This window comes from Canis aureus, chromosome 1 (assembly GCF_053574225.1).
Source record: "Canis aureus isolate CA01 chromosome 1, VMU_Caureus_v.1.0, whole genome shotgun sequence".
Lineage (NCBI taxonomy): Eukaryota > Metazoa > Chordata > Mammalia > Carnivora > Canidae > Canis > Canis aureus.
This window is the reverse complement of record NC_135611.1, coordinates 72007858-72027832: the sequence shown is the minus strand read 5'-3', so window position 1 is coordinate 72027832 and position 19975 is coordinate 72007858. Positions and strand designations below refer to the sequence as shown.

At 37.9% G+C, this 19975-nt stretch overlaps 1 protein-coding gene across 10 annotated transcripts in view; it reads right to left on the bottom strand.

Moving 5' to 3' along the window:
* Positions 1-19975, bottom strand: part of FANCC (FA complementation group C) — a 290345-nt gene that overhangs the window by 190488 nt on the left and 79882 nt on the right. For 8 of the 10 annotated variants that reach the window (XM_077904513.1, XM_077904471.1, XM_077904463.1 and 5 more), the window contains one exon: positions 781-1022. In XM_077904513.1, the coding sequence (XP_077760639.1) occupies positions 781-945 (165 nt within the window). In that variant the 5' untranslated portion in view covers positions 946-1022. Of the gene's footprint in view, positions 1-780; positions 1023-3578; positions 3698-19975 lie in introns of all 10 variants that reach the window. The other 2 variants (XM_077904481.1, XM_077904507.1) reach the window with 2 other exon arrangements.

The window sequence follows — 19975 nt, the reverse complement described above, 5'->3', positions numbered from 1 at the left end:
ACAAAGATTATTTTCATAATATGAAAGCACATTAATTCATAAAAATATCTATCACAGTAAAGATGAGAAATCATGTCAAAATTAAAATATATCAAATTTTGAACACAATACATTTATACAATAGTGAAGATACTCAAAATCTTAATATTCACCAGAAAAGACCACTTAAAATATTCCTAAGAAGAGATCTTATTATTTATGATCTCTTGGTAGAACTTATTTGAGACAATGTTAAAGAAAGGGTAAGCACTGGGGTGCCTGGGTGGCTCAGTTGGTTAACTGTCCAACTCTTGATTTCAGTTCAAGTCATTATCTCAGGGTTGTGAAGTCAAGCCCAGCATCAGGCTCTGCCCCTGTGCATGGAGCCTGCTTAAGATTCTTACTCTCTCACACTCTGTCCCTCCTCTCCACTTCCCACCCTCTCTTCAGAAAAAAAAAGAAAAAAAGAAAGGATAAGCATTTCGGAAAACTCTTCAATATTTAAAAGTTGCAAATGCTTTTAAAAGAATCCCAATTATTACCCCAAAGCAAGTGTCAATAATAACAATGTTTCAAAAAAAAATAACAATGTTTCATATAACAATGTAACTAAGTTAAAAAGAAAGACTGAAATCATAAGAAATCAGAGGTCAGGAAACTGCCCCCTGTCTGTATTACCTACAACTAATTTGTCTTTCTAATCGATCAATACATCAGGTGAATACCGCAAATCCTGACCCTAAATAACATTCAGGCTTTGTTAAATGTGGTAGAAATTCATTATATTGGTCCACCACTCACCAGTTCTTTCAAGACTTCATATATCTGCCTCAGGAACTCCTGAAATCGAGGCAGGTGAAGGCAGGTATCTTGCTGGGTTTCCAAAGTAGAGGCATGTTCCCACACAGAAAGCTTCTGCATCCAAAACTGATAATGAGAAGAAAAGTCTACGGAATCTTGAGCCATCTTGGAAAAAGAGAAAAGGTGATGGACCCTCACAGTGGCCTACCAAGCACTGAAGGAAACATGAGTACGCATCAAATCTAGAAGAAAAGGGGAAACATTTTTAAATGTATTTTTATTGGCAGCTTCATATTCCACTGATGAGTGACAGGGGGAATACAGGGACTAAAAGAACATGCCTTCTATGGAGTCATCTTTGAATTATTTTAAAACATGTCACCCAGCTACAGCTATAGTTTTCACCATCTGAACTTTTTATCAGAGTAATATCACACTAGAAGTCATTACCTTCACAGACACATGCTAATGATGCACAAAAAACACAGCTGATAATATTTTATATCTTCTTTTTAAGATTGAACTATTTTTAAATGTTCTGGATATGAAGTTCATTTGAGTATTTTAATGTAATGGGAAATAAAAAACATCCATGGGTGTTTAGTAATAGTTGTGTCTAAAAAATGTTTTTGAAGTTTTCATGTTTTATGCGCATTTCTGGCTTCTCATTTAGGTGTTAAAGAAAATCTCTATGCATTACTGCCTACTGAAATTTCTTCCCAATCTCTCTTTTTTAGGAAAAAGTAAAAGAATTCATTTCACATGCATTGATTTGAGCAATCGATTTAATTAAAGACTAGTATATTTGCTTGACCTCAATTCATTCACAAGAAGAAATCATATTTTAGTGTAATATGACAAGCTGCAATTATTGAGGTAGTGTACTTGTCCTAAGTGACAGAAAATAGCCCATAAACTTGATTTATCCCACCTGCAGTATATTTTAAAAAGAACCATGGAGTTGTGCAGTTGTACAGTGAGCATGTGCCTTAGGCAGAGCTGGCTAAATAACCCTGAGTGGCCATCACCATCCCAGCTTCTCGCCACCTTCACCCATAAGAAGCACACCAGGCAGAGAAGAGAGGTCTGCCTCTCAACCTCACAGGCTTTTACAAGGTCTCATACTTTCTTGGGCCAGGGATGATACTCAGCTATTTGATTTCAAATGACAGCTCAGCAAATGGTGAGTTTAAACCTTCGGCAGCAATCATCAACAGATAAGATGGTCTCAATCAAGTGCCAAAAATATCAACAAAGGGGGTATCATTACTAAAGAAGAAAACCAAAATATTTAAGGAGATCATACAATTTGGTTGCAGTACAAAAAACTCTAGACCAGGCAGGTGGAAGTTTTTAAATAGTACAAAAAATTTAGTCTTAAAAAGGACGATGAGGGAAAAAAAGGTTTAATCATAGAGGATATATATGCATCCTGCCGAATAGCACATAGTAGCCAAAAACCTAGGCCTTCTCCCTGATTCCTCCCTTTCCTCTCATTGCCCTCGTCATCCAAGCCATCACTGACACCTGTCAATTCTACTTCCAAAATAAATGTGATTTCATTTAACTTCACCCACTTCTTTCCAACCCCACTGATGCCATCCCATCCCATCCATTTCTTCCCTAGAGTCTTCTACCTAGTCCCTCCTGACCCTCTCCAGTTCTTTTCTACAGTTCACAAAAATGACTTTCCCAAATGAATCACACCCAGCACACTCCTGCTTAAAACCTATTCCCAACTTCAAAAGCTTCCTGAGAAAGAAGTCCTGACTCCCTGTAGAAAAGGTCCCAGCCCCTTCCTGGAGTCTCTGAAGTTCTGCAAAAACTTAGCTCTGGTACATGCTCTCATTTCCTATGCTGCTCCTCCACTGCCCACCATCCTGTCCAGGCCCTCATCTGTTCCACCAACCCTACTTCACTGCTTTCTGCTGATTCCTCCACAGCTTGTACCACATCAGTAATTATTTGTTCACTCAGTTATTGCTTCCTCCACTAGTATATAAATTCCCTGTCTCCAAGAATTTAATGCATGCCTGGCAAACAATAAAATACTGGATAAAAAATGAATAATTCATTGATATTTTTCAAAGTATAGTTCTAAACTAAATGACAAAATGCTTTTCCATATATAGTAATTTAATTAAAAGGTAACTTCCCCAGAAAAAAAAAGTTTAAAGGCATATCTATGTGAAACTTATTAATATTCCATTTTAGAAACATAGTAATAGCTTATACATACACTTATTAGGCTCTTGAAAATATATTAAATGCTTTATGCACACTGGATAATTTAATCCTCTAAGCAACCTTATGAAATAGGTACTATCATTATCCTCAGTTTAGAGAGGCACAGAGAGATTATGTAAATGCCCAAAGTAAGATTATGTAAAAGCCCAAAGGAAGTAACTGCTAGTAAACAGCAAAGCTACAGGTTGTAGGATTTGATTCAGAGGGTCTAGCTCTGAAGTCTGTGCCCTAAACAAAAAACTGAAGAAACAAATTAATGAGCTTATATAGTTCATATGGTTCTAGATGAGGTCTGTTTAGATATTTGGGGACACTTTTTGGTACGAGACAGGAAACATTTTATTATAGCCAAATTACGAACAATCTTTTTGTTTGGTAATGGGACTACATCTGATTGTTTTAAATGGAAACAGCTTTAGAGACCATGCAGCCTTGGTCCTTCCTGATGAGCTGTTCTACAGCCTGTATGTGTGTGTGTGGGGGCGGGGGGGAGGGTGGTAAAAGGATGGTTATGGCTGGGAAATAAGCAATGATCTGATTGTGATGCTTACCAGTTGAGTTGCTGCTGGCATTTAGTGCTCTGGAGCTAGGGATGTTGAACAAACTACAATGCACTGGAACAGCAGCTCACAACAAAAAAATGGTCTTCCCCCAAAGGCCGATGACACCCCTATTGAGAAATGATGACTTAACAGATGAGCATCTATTGACTGTGCCTTTGAGCATTCCTCCTCCCTTCTTTTGGTTACAACACCTTTCTTTCCCTTGAGGAAAGAATCTCTCCTCCATTCCACAAATCTTGGTAAGCCTGTTAATCAAGGCACCTGGTGGCATCAGTCAAGAGGTGAGATGGTGATTCTTCAAGTTAGGCAAACCAGACTCTGTACTGGGAATCTGAATCTTGAATAGACTGACATAAGGATGGAACTAAGTCCTTCCAAAGACTCTCTGAGTCTAGATCCCTAAGGCCATCCAATGTCACATCCTTAACAAGGTGTAACTTTCCAGCTCTATTTTTTAAAGATTTTATTGTTAAGTAATCTCTATACCCATCTTGAAGCTCGAACTCACAACCCTGAGATCGAGAGTCACGTGGTCCACTGACTGAGCCAGCCTGGCACCCTTCGGTTCTCTCTTTAATCCTGTTGACTCTCCAGGGGCTTTCCACAAAATCCTTTTTTTTTTTTTTTCTTTTTTCTTAAATTAACCACTTTGATTTTTGTGGTTTCAAAAAAAAAAAAAAAAGCAACTACAAACTGATATAATCTGATATATACTGACATAACATCTAATACAAACCAGATAGTGAGCTTCAGGCAACAAACCTTTGAAGAAAGAAGAATTTAACTGGTTACTGGGCCAAATCATGGAAAACAGTAGGGAAATTTCTGTTCGCATAAGGGTACTGGAAACCAGAAGTCCATGGAAGAAGAAAGTAATAATGCTGACCAACAAGGTACTGCCTATGATCAAGGAACCTACCTCATTATACTCTTCTAGTAAGAATAGCCAGGTGAAAGACTGGATTATCAAAATCAAGTCTGGTGATCTGCAAAAAACCCCACCTCTTCAACCAAGGGGCCAGTTGGTCTTAGTCAATGATATTAGGCTATCTAAAACATAATCAAATGGTAAGTCCAACTCAAGCTGTACTTTCAGATGTGAATCCTAACTGGAGAAAACTAATACCACTCAAGGCACCTAGAATGCTGTTATGAAGCTGATAGTAAATGTATTTCTCTATTGGGATAACCTGAGGACATGAGAAAGCAGTTCAGTCTCACCACCCTTAGAGGTGAGACTACTCAGAGTATGGCATATTACACTGGTCTACCATACTGAAGTTATGAGGCTGATAGAACCTAGAGACTAAGAAGACACAAATATGCCTTCTATGTATTCCAGATGGTGGGGTGTAAATCTCATGAATATTCACAGGGCCTGCCACTTCAGGAAGTTTCTTGTGATCCAATGATCCATGCCATACCAGGATATGCCCTTTAAAATAAGGATAAACAAACTAGTACCAGTAGTCGCCTCTAATGTAGAGACCCTGATAGTTGGGTAATAAGTGCAGGAAACAAACTTGGGTTTTACTGTCCACCTTTTTGCACCTTTTCAAAACATTTGGATGACATCTCTGGGATTCATGAACATAAATTGCATGAGTTTTAGGGTTTTTTTAAAAGACTTTATTTACTTGAGAGAGAAAGAGAGAGAGAGAGAGCAAGTGTAAGTGGGGGAGAGGGGCCAAGAGAAAGGGACAGAATCCCCACTGAGCAATGAGCCCTATGTGGAGCTCAATCCCAGGGTCCTGGGATCATGACCTGAGCCGAATACAGACACTTAAATGATTGAGCTACCCAGGCACCCCAAAACTACATGGGTTTTAGGTCATTTTTCTGCTTCTACCTATTTTCTGGCAATGAGAAATATGGGTAGGGCCCAGAGTGAGAACCACTACACAGCTAGATGATGCTGAAGTGCTCTGCCACTCAGTGCATATGACCCAGTAGATCCAATGCTGTTTAAGGTGTATGTGGAAGATCTGGATTCTGGGAAGAGACTTTAGCAGGCCTCACTGACCAGACAGATCGTCCAAGCCACAAAGCCGGGTGTGCCCAGCAGTACTCTATCATCATGTGCAAATTACGCCAGCTTGGGCAAAATGCATGAGTGAGGTTTTGGATGCTATCTGTGTATGTCTTGCTTGTTGTGTCATATAATTTTTTTAACTCCCTTCTCTTTCATTTTTCCCTCTCTTACTACTGCATATATAGAGTATATTATTAGTAGATAAATTTTCTGCAGTCTGTAATTCACAGACTATCAACAGAGATGGGAAGAGGAACTGACATTATCCAGAAATCTTGGACCTGAAGCCAGAAGCATTAACCAGGCATTACTTTAGATTATCTCTCTTTTTGAAAGGAGAGCTAAATTATGTTAGTTGGAAATGTTTTAAAAATTCCCTGTATAGAAACCAGTAGGTCTGAATGTCCTGAGTAACGAGCAAGTGCAAATGAGTAGCTATCTGGTTTTTGCCCAATTAGCACCCTTTTCCTGTTCCTTTAATATGAACGCACCCCACTTTTGCTCTGAAGAACTGCCCTTCTTCCATTCCATATAGTCTTACTAAAACTATGGATCAAGGTGTGCCTCCTTAAGAGTGAGACAGTTACATACGTATAACAGATGAGGCTAAGAACTAGGAAAGAATACTATGCAAAAAAAATAAAGTTTATGTCTCTTTACCTGACACCACTCATAAACAGCAGACTTTTACTCAAGAGAACAGCTTATGATGATCTCACTTAAGGCAGAGGCTATGTGGTACAACTGAACTTTTGCTCATGAGGTTTCCTTTTTTTCATAAGTATTTAATGAGTATTTTTAAATACACCAAAAAGACAAAATAGCCAAATGAACTCCTATGTACCAATTAACTAGTTCAAGCAAATCACAGATGTCATACCACTTTACTCAAAATACTTTGATTTGTATCTCTTTTTTCTAAGAACTCAAAAAAAAAAAAAAAGAAACTTAACTACACTATCTTTCATACTCAATAAATCCAGCAATATCTAACAGCCCGTCTATGTTCAAATTTCTTTAAAATTTCCCTTTAGGTTGAGTTGTTTATATTAGGATCCAAAAAGATCCACGTATTGCATATTGGTCAATATTGATATTTCTCCTCTAATCTGTAACAAAATAATGTAAAAATAAGTCTCCCTTAATCTATAATAATTATCCCTCTTGATTTTAATATTTTCACATCATTTATTCCCTGAAAGAACCAATATTATAGGCTAGTACAATCTATTGTATTGACTAACAGAATCTTACACACTTGTGTGTTAGGCTGATTATGGTGTTAGCATGTTTTGCTATCCCATATGTTGCGTATAAACTGACAGCACGACTCAGAGGGATTTTTTTTTTTTTTTTTTTTTTTTAGATTCGGGGTCAATGCATTTTTCTAAGAATCTTTCTTTTGTAATTGTGTATGCTTTGAATCAACCCAGAAGGCATATAACTGGTTGTCTCATGTACCATAGTTGAAACTGATCAGTTGTTTCAGGTACTTTTAACCTAATTCATCCTTGAAAAGTTCACCATCAACCCTTTCCTAAATGGTCTTCTGAATTTATGATCATTTTAGATCCATCAGGGATTGAAAAATAGTGATTTTCTAATTTTATTCATTGCTCCTGCTTTTATTGTAGATAATGCTATCCGTTTTTAATTAAAAAAAAAAAACTATATGTTGTTACAAAAGACACATCTAAAACATAAAGATACAGTGATTCAGAAAGGCTAAAAGACTAGGAAATGAAAAACCTTACAAACCTAACCAAAGGAATCAAATAAACTGAACCAATTCAAATATACTTTGGGACAAAAAGCATTACCAGAAGTAAAGAGGGTCACTTCATAATGACAAAGTGTTCAATTCACCAGGAAGATTAAACAATTCTAAATTTGTATGCTCCAATAATTGGAAATGTAAAACAAACTATAAATCTCAAAATATAACACACAAATTGACATAACTACCGAAAGAAAGAATTCCAATCATACTGGGAATTTTCGCACATCCCTCTCAGTAAATCATCATGCAAAAATCCACAAATTATAAGCTCTCCCTCAAAGAACACTCCAAGCTTATTGTTTATGTACACTAGCAGAATGTTCACACCAGCACTGTTCATAGTACACCCAAAGTGAAAAGAACCAAATGCCACTCAAGAGTAGAATGAATAAATTAAATGTGCTATCATTATACAAAGGAATAATGTACAGCAATGAAAATGCAAAACCTACCACTACAGGCATAGAGATGAATTTTCTGAATGAATAATGTTGAGAAAAAGAAACAAACCCAAAAAGAATACATAAGATAGGGCAGCCCCAGTGGCTCAGCAGTTTAGTGCTGCCTTCAGCCCAGGGTGTGATCCTGGAGACCTGGGATCGAGTCCCACATCGGACTCCCTGCATGGAGCCTGCTTCTCCCTCTGCCTGTGTCTCTGCCTCTCTCTCCGTCTCTCTCTCTCATGAATAAACAAAATCTTAAAAAAAAAATACATAAGATATGATTCATTTACATGAAGTCCAAAATCCGGTATAACTCAACTGTAGTGGTTACCCCGAAAAGTCAGGAATCCTATTACCTTTAGAGGAAGAGAAGTAGTAGTATGGGAAAAGTATGTGTAAATGGCAGTCAAAATGCTGGCAATATTCTATTTCTTGATCTGGATACCAGTAACGTGTATTAACATTTTAATAATTTATACAACTGTAAGTCATGTTTGTGCTTTTCTGTATGTGTTACATTCCATTAAAAAAACAAAAAAAAAAATTTAACTTCTATATATACATTTACCATACAGGTATGACCCTAAAGGAAAAAAAGAAAAAATGTTATAGCTTATAAATGCTAACCAACACATAAAGTACTTGATGAATACAATAAAAATTTTAAATTATTGGAAGTCTATAAGAATTTTCTATTTTTTAGCTGAATTCTCTGAAGATATTATAACTCTCAGAATTTGCCAGAGATACGATCCTAGAACTTGTTTTCTCTTCTTCCTTCCCATCCTCAAATAACAGCTCCATTTTCCCACTACTAGCTCTCAGGAGGAGAAAATCCACAGCCTTCTCTACCTGCCCCCCCTCCCCCAAAGCTATGTGCCTACTGCTTTACCCTGAGAGGGCTAGTGTCATAAAGAGGAAGAGACATCCAATTCATCACTCAGAGGATAACCCGTGAAAGGTCCAGGTCCAAGCAGACAAAATGAGGCCAAGTCCATGCAGCTAAAATAGAATGCATGCCTCATAAAAGGATTCTTCAGGTTCATAGTGATTCCAGTTTTTTTCACAAATGCATTAATTTTTTCCCCAGTAATCTGCACCCTTATTAGACAACTGAGATCTAACTATATATCTTTTGATCAATACCAAATTCTTGATCTTGCCCCGAATGTAAATCTTTGACTTTCTTATGAGTCTGCTTAATATGGATGCCCTCAGATGGATGTTTATGCCCATAGTCATTTCATTGGAGCAATTAGAGAAATACTGCTTAGCATCTTTTAGAGCAAAAGAGAAAGGTGGATGTCAATGACATTATTTCCTTAAAACTCAGGATTTTAACAAGTATTTTGTACACAAACTGTATATACTAATGTAGTAAAAGCAAATGGCATGGAAAGTTGGAAGGAAATCCCCATTTTCCATTTCTTGTGTTATTTCTCTTTTGGCACTACCCAATCCTATGGAATCAAAACCATGATTTCACCTTCTCCATATACACAGACTAAAAACAACAAAAGTTCTTAGTCCCCTCACTATATATTTCCAGGAGAAAATAAAATGACCTTCAGAAAATGCCATACAGAAGAGACTAAAGAAATTGTCCTGTGAGGGGCACCTGGGTGGCTCAGTGGTTAAGCATCTGCCTTTGGCTCAGGTCGTAATCTGGGGTCCTGGGATCGAGTCCTGCATTGGGCTCCCCACAGGGAGCCTGCTTCTCCCTCTGCCTCTGTCTCTCATGAAGAAATAAAATCTTAAAAAAAAAAGAAAAAGAAAAAATGTCCTGTGAGCAGAGAGAGCTAGCAAATAAAGGATTTCCGTGTGCTTGTTCATGTCTTCATTTCTTGCTATTAGAGGAGATCCTACAGAAGAGGAGGCAGAAGGAAGAGGGATAAAGAAGCAAGGGAATCCAGCCATCAGAGCTAGCAAACATCAGATATTGAAATAGGCTGGTTCAAAATGATGTCAACTTAGGATCCTCTAAGCTGCCTCCCTCTCTTCTCTCATTTATAAACTGCTTGAAAGTTACTCTGCTGCCTGCAAAGTACTACTTAATTAACTCAAATCACCATGGCGCAAAAATACACCATTGTCTGTGAGGGTTGAGGGTGAGTTGCCAAAATAACATGGCTTGGCTTCAAAATACAGCAGGTGAAGAAGAAGTAATGCTTCAGTGTTAAAAGGCTCCCCATTTTGGTGATTTTGTTCTTTGGGAAAAGGATACATCCAAAAACTTCATGGAAAAATGTGCTTCACAAAGAATATGGAGTTTACCAAGCACAATTCATGAGAGGTAATGAAGGAAAGAAAAGCATCACAACACTTGAGCAGTATCTGAAGAAAGATGATGAAAAGGAAAGAAATAAGGAGGTAACAGGCTGGGACAAAGTATCCTAATCCATTAAAAACTAACAAAACCATTTCCCTTAATATAGATATCCAGTGTTAAGAGCCTGGCAAGGAATAGCCCCTAGACTAGTGGTTCTCAAATTATCTTTCTGAAAACAAAATGGGTTCCCAAAGTTCCATGTTGACACCTGAGCATATAAGCAGCTCTGACTTCAAAGAGTAAACCCTGCATGCCCAGGCAGGAGCATGCAGGATGTTCAGTCTACCACGGTACTAGGAGTGACCAGGAATGGCATGAGCCAGCAACTCCAGCCTCTCATTTAGTATTATGTAACATTATTATCCTCTTCTAATCTATGAAATTTTGGGATGGAAAATCCCTTCTATAATTTAACCTGTAATTTTCTGATCTTCCATTAGCATTGCTGTTGAAAGGCACCCTCTATCTCAAAAGGGTTGTCCCATCTAAAGACAACTTAGAATTTAATTGTTTTTAGATATTTCTGAAAAAAAATATAAAAGAATCCTTACTCAGCTGACTTGGCAAGGAATCTGGTACCTATAAAGTCTTGTCAGAGACTACAATTGCCACAAATTTTCCTTTAGGAAAAATGTTTTAAAAATTATTTCATTTTAATCATTATTGTTTTCCTTCATGGCAAATAGTAATCTATAAAACCATGTATGCAAATAAGAGTAGCCAGGGCTATATTTTGAATAGTGAAAAATTCAGAAGTAGTTATTATAATTTAATTGTGAGTGCTGAAGTAATTACCAAGGTCCTACCATCTTTATCATCTAAACCAGTGCAGTGGGTAAACATCTAGGATAAAGTCACAAAAGTGATAACAATGACAACAGTGATATAGATTTTTAAAAAATCATTTAGTAAAATGAAACCTTGTATAAAAGTTCAACACACAAAATGAACAGACCTGTGCGAATCATGTATCAAATAAGGGATTAATATCCAGAATATATGAAGAATTCCCACAACTCAATGACGGAGGGAGGGAGGGAGGGAGGGAGGGAAGGCAGGCAGGCAGGCAAGCGTCTGGGGCTCAGTGGTTGAGTGTCTGCCTTCAGTTCAGGTCGTGACCCTGGGGTCCTGGAATCGAGTTCCGCATTGGGCGCCCCACAGGGATCCTGCTTCTCCCTCTGCCTGTGTCTCTGCTTCTCTCTGTGTGTCTCTCATGAATAAGTAAATAAATTAAAAAAAAAAAAAAAAAGAAAGAAAGCCAGCCAGCCCTAGTTTTTAAAAAAATGGATAAAGGACTTGAATAGATCTCAAATATATACAAATGGCCAATGAACACATGAAAAGATGCTCATCATCACTAATCATTACAGAAATGCAAATCAAAACCACAATGACATACTATACGTTACACCCATTAGGGTGACTTTTATTTAAAAACACAAAAAATACAAAGTGTTTGTGAGTATATAGAAAAATTGGAACCCCTGAGCATTACTGGTTGGGGATAATAAACAGTATAACTGCTGTGGAAAACAGTATGATGGATCCTAAAAAATTTAAACACTGAATTACCATATGACCCAGCAATTTCACTTCTATATATATACACAAAAGAATTCAAAGTAGGAATGCAAATGGATATTTGTAAACCCATGTTCATAACAGCATTATTTACAACAGCCAAAAGGTGGAAGTTACACAAATGTCTATCAAGAGATGAATAAATACACAAAATGGATATATACATACAATGGAATAGTATTCAGCCTTAAAAGGAAGGAAATTCTGATACATACATCGATGAGCCTTCAAAACATACTAAGAGAATAAGCCAGACATGAAAGGACAAGTATTACACATCATTTCATTTATAGGAGATACCCAGAGTAGTCAAACTCATAGAAGTACAAAACAGAATGGTAGTTGTGAGGGGCTGAGTGGAGAATTATATTTAATGGGTATAGTATTTCAGTTTGGGAAGATGAAAAAGTTCTGGAGATGGGTGGTGGTAATGGTTGTACAACTCCGTAAATATAATCAATGCTGCTGAATGGTACATTCAAAAAATAGTTAAAATGGTAAATTTCATGTTATGTACACTGCACTACAATTTAAAAAAAAAAGACAGACTTGAGTGTGGCGCTGGTCAAAAGAGTGACAGAGCCTGGAGTATGCCCTATCTCCCTGCCATGTCTTTCTCTCCAAGGCCCCCTCCTCAGGACAGTCCTGCATACACTGCTGTTGTCTACCTGACAGCCCTACTACCCCTTCTGCTGCTTCTTTGTTAACAGAATCAGTTCATCTAGGAATCTCACAGCCATGAGTCTTGGGGAAGCTCGGAGGTGCCCCAATTCCATGGATGAACATCTTTCTGATGGAGACCAGTAAATCAGAAACATTTTCAGTGCCCCTTTATATATATATTTTTAAATATTTTATTTATTTATTCATGAGTGACACAGAATGGCATGAGCAGAGAGAGAGGCAGAGACATAGGCATAGGGAGAAGCAGGCTCCTTGCAGGGAGCCTGATGTGGGACTCGAATCCCCTGACATGGGATCATGACCTGAGCCAAAGGCAGATGCTCAACCATGAGCCACCCAGGCAGCCTAGGGCCCCTTTATATTCTTAAACATTACTGGAGACATTACTGAGAGCCTTTGTTTATGTGGGTTATATTTATCAATATTTACCACATTAGATATTAAACCTGAAAAAATTTAAGACCTAAAAATAGACATACACATTCCATTCGCTGCCGGAGCGATGATATATCATCACATATCATGTAATCTTTGACTCCACTGTACATTAGGGAGGATATGAGAGTGGATAATGCAAATAAGGTCTTAGCATTATTATGAAAATAGTTTTGCCTGTATGATACTCATGAAAGGGAATCAGGGGATACCCAAGGGTTCTTGAGCCACATTTTGAGAATGGCTGGTTGAGGCCAGTCATGGTATTTCCATTTGCCTTTCTACCAACTATAGGAATAGCCAGTGTTATACTACTTGAGATGGAGAGAATTGAGCTTCGGCTGGAAGGTTTTTGGTAGTCTTTCTCAATCTAAAACAAATTCACATTTTTTTCATATTAGATACTATAATCTTCATTTGACCCTTAAACTGTCAGTAGTTGCCCTGGGATCCAGCAATAAGTAGCCTGAGAGGACTGGCCAACAATCCACACAGAACAGAGCAGAAAGTTGGACCTGTGTCCTTTCCTTAGCATAGCTGAGGCCATGTAGTAGCCAACCTACTTTGAATTACGTGGCTTAAGCCACATCTCGTTGGGTTTTCTGTTACCTCTAGCCAGACATCCTAAGTGGCACACGTCCTCAGGACCTAGTTTGCGGAGTTCTGATACCACTGTTGTGCACAGTAGCTGACACGTAGAAACTCAAAAAATATTTGTTGAACAAATGTGTGATACACATAAGTAAACAAATCCACTAAGGCTGTTGTAGAGGAGAGGCTAAGATAGATAAAATTTGAACTGATTTTGTGTTGACAGAAGCCCTTGTAGCTCCCAGATTGTCATCACTGCAAAGGTCATTGAACATCTCAGTCTCAAAATGGCTGTGGATCATACTTGTCAAGAGCCAAGAACATCAGACATTGCTTTTCTTTAGTGTGTGTGTCCCATCTCTAAGCCAGAGGTATGAGAGGTAAATCTATATATGCCAAATATGGCCCATAACCAAAGTGGCAACCTGATAAAAAGCATAATTTTTTTTTCATTTTCCCTGAGCACGAGTCAACTAAAGTTACTTCTCCCATCAAGTAAGTACCAGAGAGTTAAGGACTGAATGCTACAGAACAAACTTAATGAAAGAAGAAAAAGACAAATTAAATACCTAGCCTCCAATCAATATCATCAACAAGGGTGCAGCACAATGGCCTTATCAGAAAATATTTAAAGCTACACAGCTAGTTCAGTCAACAGAGCGTACCAACTCTTAATCTCAGGATTGTGAGTTCAAGCCTCACACTGGGTGTGGAGCCTACTTTAAAAGAGAGAGAGAAAGAGAATATTGTAAACCTCCAGGAGTATAATAAAAAATAAAATTAAGAAATTTATGCCCAACTATGCTTAAGGTTGACAACACACTTCCTCTGCCTTACTGAAAGCCTGATAATAGTATTTTTAATTTACTAAAATGTAATGTTTCTTTGCCTCATTATTTTAAGAAAGACTGGTCAATTTGCCCCTGTGTTTGTGAATTTTTTAAACAGTCACAATAAAATACTGTTTCCACATAAAGTACTTAAGAAAGAAATGATATATTCCCCCCTAAAAATAATGAGGTTTTAAGAAAAGTTCCACTAGGAGGAGCTGGCTTTTTCTCTGTTGAATCAACAGCATTTCTCCTCGGAGATAGTCTAATCAAAAACACAGACATGAAATTTGCAGATAATTTCATACAAACCTCAATCATAAACAAAATCTAGGCCTAAAGAACCATAGGAGGAAACTATAATTCAGGTGCAGAGTGAATACACTCTTCAAATGACTTTGCAAAGAATTAAGAAAATTTAATCTAGCAGAGAACTATGTCTAAAGATTTATGGAGCTCCATTCTCCAGCCCACATCCCCAGTCATGTGAAGAAAAAAGCTGGTCTCTGGACCTCACTTCCAAGGAGAAGCATCCCTCTGTGACAGCGCTTGCTTTGGGAGCCACTAAGACAGAGCCGCCTGACCCTGTTCTCCAACAGAGCACTGAAGAGCAACCACTGGGACTCAAAAAATACCAGTCTTCCTACATACATTCTGTTAGAAATAGTGGTTACTTACTCTGCTTGCATTCTTGTCCTTAATTGTCTTATCTTGGAGTAAGACTGTGACTTTTGGTGGGACCAAAAGTTTGAAAAAATGGGCTGAGGAACACATTAGATATTAAAATATCAGAAATCTTACCTTTGTCACTGGTGCCTTGGCTCCAACTTATTTCTGCCTCTTGCCACCCTTGGTTCTACCCATAATTTATTACTAAATAAACAAAAACAAAAAATCCCACACATTTATTGGGAGCCTACTTTATGACAGAAACTCTCAAAAACACTGCAAGTAAAAAGATGGGAGTGTGTTGCTTACTCTCAAAGCAACCTGTGATTAATGAGAAAATCAGGATCTATAAACAGAAAAAACACAATCCCTGTGGGAAGGGCTAGGAAAAAGAAAAACAAGGCGCCACAGGGAGCATTAAGAAGGGGCACCTCACCCAGCACAGGAGTGTCAGACACTTCCAGAGAGAAAGGATATCTAACCTAAGCAAAAGCATGAAGTATGAGGAAGAGTGAGCCAGGCAAAAACATAAAAACCAAACTCAGGAAGAGTTAAGCTATGCTTTGATCAATGTTTCTCAAACTTGAAGAAAAACTCCTGAGGGCTCTCAGAACCATCTAAAACCATTTTTAATAAAGGATTTTAGTTATTTATTCATGAGAGACACTCAGAGAGAGAGGCAGAGACACAGACAGAGGCAGAAGCAGGCTCCCTGTAGGGAGCCCAGTGTGGGACTCGATCCCAGGACCCCGGGATCATGCCCTGAACCAAAGGCAGACGCTCAACCACTGAGCCACCCATTTTTATCCTGTTAAATACTATCAAGTATCAAGTATAAAATCAGTAAAAACATTATACTTAGAACTCTTAAACATCTACAAAATTTTTACACAAATACCAGCAAATCTACAAACTGAGTAAAATTTCAATCAACAAAATGAATTCAATGTGATCACTGATATAGGTTACTGAATCTCACTTGGACTGGTCATGTAAACTTGGCACTGACTACCAAAAGCTACCAGCAGTTTCTTTCATTTGCTACCATATACAGGGATGGCTAAATGTGCGCTTTTCTCTTTTTGAATTACGTGAAACAGGAATCTTTCACCCAGCTCAAATATATGATTTACATTTTCACCCATGTTCATTTTTCAATATCTAAAAGTATGGCTACCTGGCACCAATACAAACACAACTGCAGGCACTGACATCTTAAAACATTATTTAGTTCAAATTGTGGGCATTAAGGTGTTTGGAAACAACTGAATTTTTAAATTACCATCAAAATGAAAAATAAAAGGTGAAATCTTTGTAGAGAACTACAGAATCCTAATAAATCCTACCTGCTTAATCTTACTCATCTTTTTGGGGCTGTAAGTCTCAGAAGGAAGTTTAAATAACTGTATGCTATGGGTCTCACTGAACTCACACACAAAAAAAGCATTTTTGTGGTTAACGTTTAGTACTATGTAAAACCAAATATCTCACTTTATTTCCTTTAAACCCTCAGCCCATATGATTTCCAGTTAAGATGGCACAGTAAATTCACTTTGATGGAACCTCTCTACTCCAAACATACAGCAATGAGAGGGGAAACATAAGAAGAAAAAATCAAAAAGATGTAGGCAAGCCCAAAAATAATATAAACATTTCTGTGAAACAGATTGGGGCAGAAACTCAAGAGGGAAGCCCTCAAAGTTAAAGCTTTGAGCCTCTTAAGCTCAGGATCCAGGAACCAAAACTGGAAGTATGAGTCCTACAAAGTTTTGAGGCTAAACATAATCCACAAAAGACAGAGTTAGCACAGTCAATGTGATAACTGGAGGAGGCCCCCCATTCCTGAAAGCAGGTTGGCAGCTCCTTGTCTCATATAGAGCTGTGGCATAGGGAGGAAGGAGGACACAGGCCAGCTAGCGACCAGTAACTCTATGAGACCATCTGTGATTGCCCAAGTATAAACTACCCCAAGGTTCTAGACTGAGGCTCTGTGTAAGCCACACAAGACAGTTCCAAAATGGCTATAAGGAATGAGCAAAGAGGAAGAGGGGTGGAAATGAAAACAATACAAAACAGATCTCATTTAAAACATGCCATTCAAAAAAGATAAAAAAATAAAAATAAAAATAAATAAAAAAATAAAGCATGCCATTCAACCAAAGTCTAAAATAAAATGCATGAAGAAATCTAATGCCAATAAAGGAAACTAACAAAATCTGTCATCAGACCACTAATTCACTTCAGATGAAATTAATATTATAAAACAGTCCAACAAAATAAGCATAAAGATGCTTTTAAGAAGCTAATTGAAAAAGAATTAAAAATCGTAAAATAGAAAGGCAGAATTAAAACAATGGACAATTAAAAAAAGAATAAATTAGAAATTATGTGGATGAAGAATATAGTTATTAAAGTTTAAAACAGCACACCAGATACTTCGGACTAGATAGAACTGAAGAAAGAACTGGTAAATCTAAGATAATACTATGATAATACTATCATTCTGACTCACTCAGAATGCAGCCCATTCTGGGGGGAAAAAAAAGAAAAGCATTTAAGAAACCTGAGAGATAGCTTCACAAACATCTGGGAGGTGAAGAGAATGGGAGAGAAGCAATATTTAGAGATAAAAGCTAAGAATGTTTAAGAAATACTGTAGTTCTCAGATTAAAAGTACATTCTGGGAGCACCTGGGTGGCTCAGTCAGTTAAGTATCCGATTCTTGAACTCAGCTCAGGTCTTGATCTCAGGGTCATGAATTCAAGCCCTGTGATGGGCTCCATGCCCAGCATGGAGCCTACTTTAAAAAAAAAAATAAAAAGTACATTCTGAATACTGAGAAAGATAATGTTAAAAAACAAGCAGATAACTAAATAAATCCATAAACAAATCTAAACAAAGTATTAATTATAAAAAGAAAATCTTCAAAGCTGTAAGAGTGTCCTGAACATCCATTGGATCAGCTGGGTTGCAAATGTCAAGAGGCAGGCTGCTAGCACTACAGCCAGGACCAGCTATGCTCACTGATACCTGGCAGCATGGGGAGACAACAGGAATCAGCAGCTCAAATAGGCACACCCAGCTAATATAGAGTCTGACAAGCATTTGCCTCTTCCTCAGCAGATGGTAAATACAAGGTGAACCAACTCAACTGTCTCACTTCAGAGACAACCCCAATAAACTTACTGAGAAAACAGACCCCTAAATGTTTTTGACAACTTCTGGCAACAAGAGATTTGTCTTGCTGGGAATGGATACTCAGTCTAGATTTAAATTTCCTTGCCCACTATACTTCTGCCAGGAGCACCAAATGTAGACTCTACTGGATGTCTTCTTCACCATCATATCGCAACCAACTCTGAACCAAAGAATTCAACATAAGCAAAAGAAGGGAAGCAAAGGGCTGATGCCAACCAGGTTCACTGTCAGCTATAGTTATTACTGGCTGCTGTTCAAATCCAAATGTTTTTCATCTATATTCCTTCATCATTTACAAATTTCTCTCCCACATATTTATTTTATTCTACTCCATCTTCCCTGAAGCTAAAGGAAAGGAAAACATAAAGAAACAAAAATGATAGCCTGACTTATCTGAAAAGAACCTTGATTTGTAGGTTCACTGGTGATTTATATTAAAAAAGAATAGTCACAGAAAACTGGCAACACAATACACATCACAACTGTTTAGATAAAAACTAGAACCACAAAAAAATTTTAAAAGATTTTAACTATTTGAGAGAGAGAGGGAGGGAGCGCGTGCAAGCACTGAAGGGAGCACAAGTGGGGGAAGGGGCAGAGGAAGAGAATATCTAAGCAGACTCCTGCTGAGCAGAGAGCCCGAAGTGGGACTCTATCTCACAACCCATGACATCAGGCCCTGAAATTAAACCAAGAGGGAAGGGAGAAGAAATGTGTGGGAAATATCAGAAAGGGAGACAGAACGTAAAGACTGCTAACTCTGGGAAACGAAATAGGGGTGGTAGCAGGGGAGGAGGGCAGGGGGTGGGAGTGAATGGGTGACGGGCACTGGGGGTTATTCTGTATGTTAGTAAATTGAACACCAATAAAAAATAAATTAAAAAAAAAAAAAACCAAGAGTCAGACATTAACTAATGACTGAACTACCCAGGTGCCCCAAGCCACAAAATTTTTTAAAAAGTTATTAGTAAGCCCCTCAGTTAGGTTCCCCTGTGAAGCAAAGTTCAAGTAGCTTTAGAGAAGGTAAAGACCTGAATTCACCTCATTTCCAGACAAACAACAGCAACAACAACAAAAGACCTCTCACCAAAAGCACCCATATGTTGCTATCCAAGCAATGCACCTGGTAATGACCTATAGGATCAATAGGAACACAGGCTCTAGAACTACCCACTGTCGTCTCAGAACCTCTCTAAAAACTATGCTATGCTATGGAACAAGAGCACCACCTACTGAAATAGTTCCAAGGGAGAAGTTAGTCCATTTATCTCTACCCAACTGTTTACTTTGGCTTCAAAAAATACGACTATGGAGGCATGGACTTCAAATCATTTCAACCTAACTGGCTGTCTCTTTCTCTTTTAAAACTAGGCCCTTGACAAGACCTTCTAAAAAAGAAACAGCATGCCTTCTCCTTGTTCCCCCCATTTTTGCTTTAATAACCATGGCAAACCAAATCTTCCTAGTCCAATGTCTTCCTCCCTCCTATGCAGATTCAGTTATCTTACTTCCTAGTCCAATGTCTTCCTCCCTCCTATGCAGATTCAGTTATCTTACTATCTTACTATCTTACACTGTTACTTCTAGATCTCTTCCCCTACCTGTTTTCCATGGGGCTGAGAAAAGACCAGGGGAGAAGCTGTAGTCATTCTAACAGGTCTGGGAAAGATATACATAAAGTCATTCAGTCAAGTTTTTCATTTTAAGCCCAACTGGGGAATTATGCTTTTTCAACTCACTTAAAGATGGTTATAATATAGTCCTCCTGCCCAATCTGAATGAATTTAAGAGGAACATAAAGGTTCTACACCAG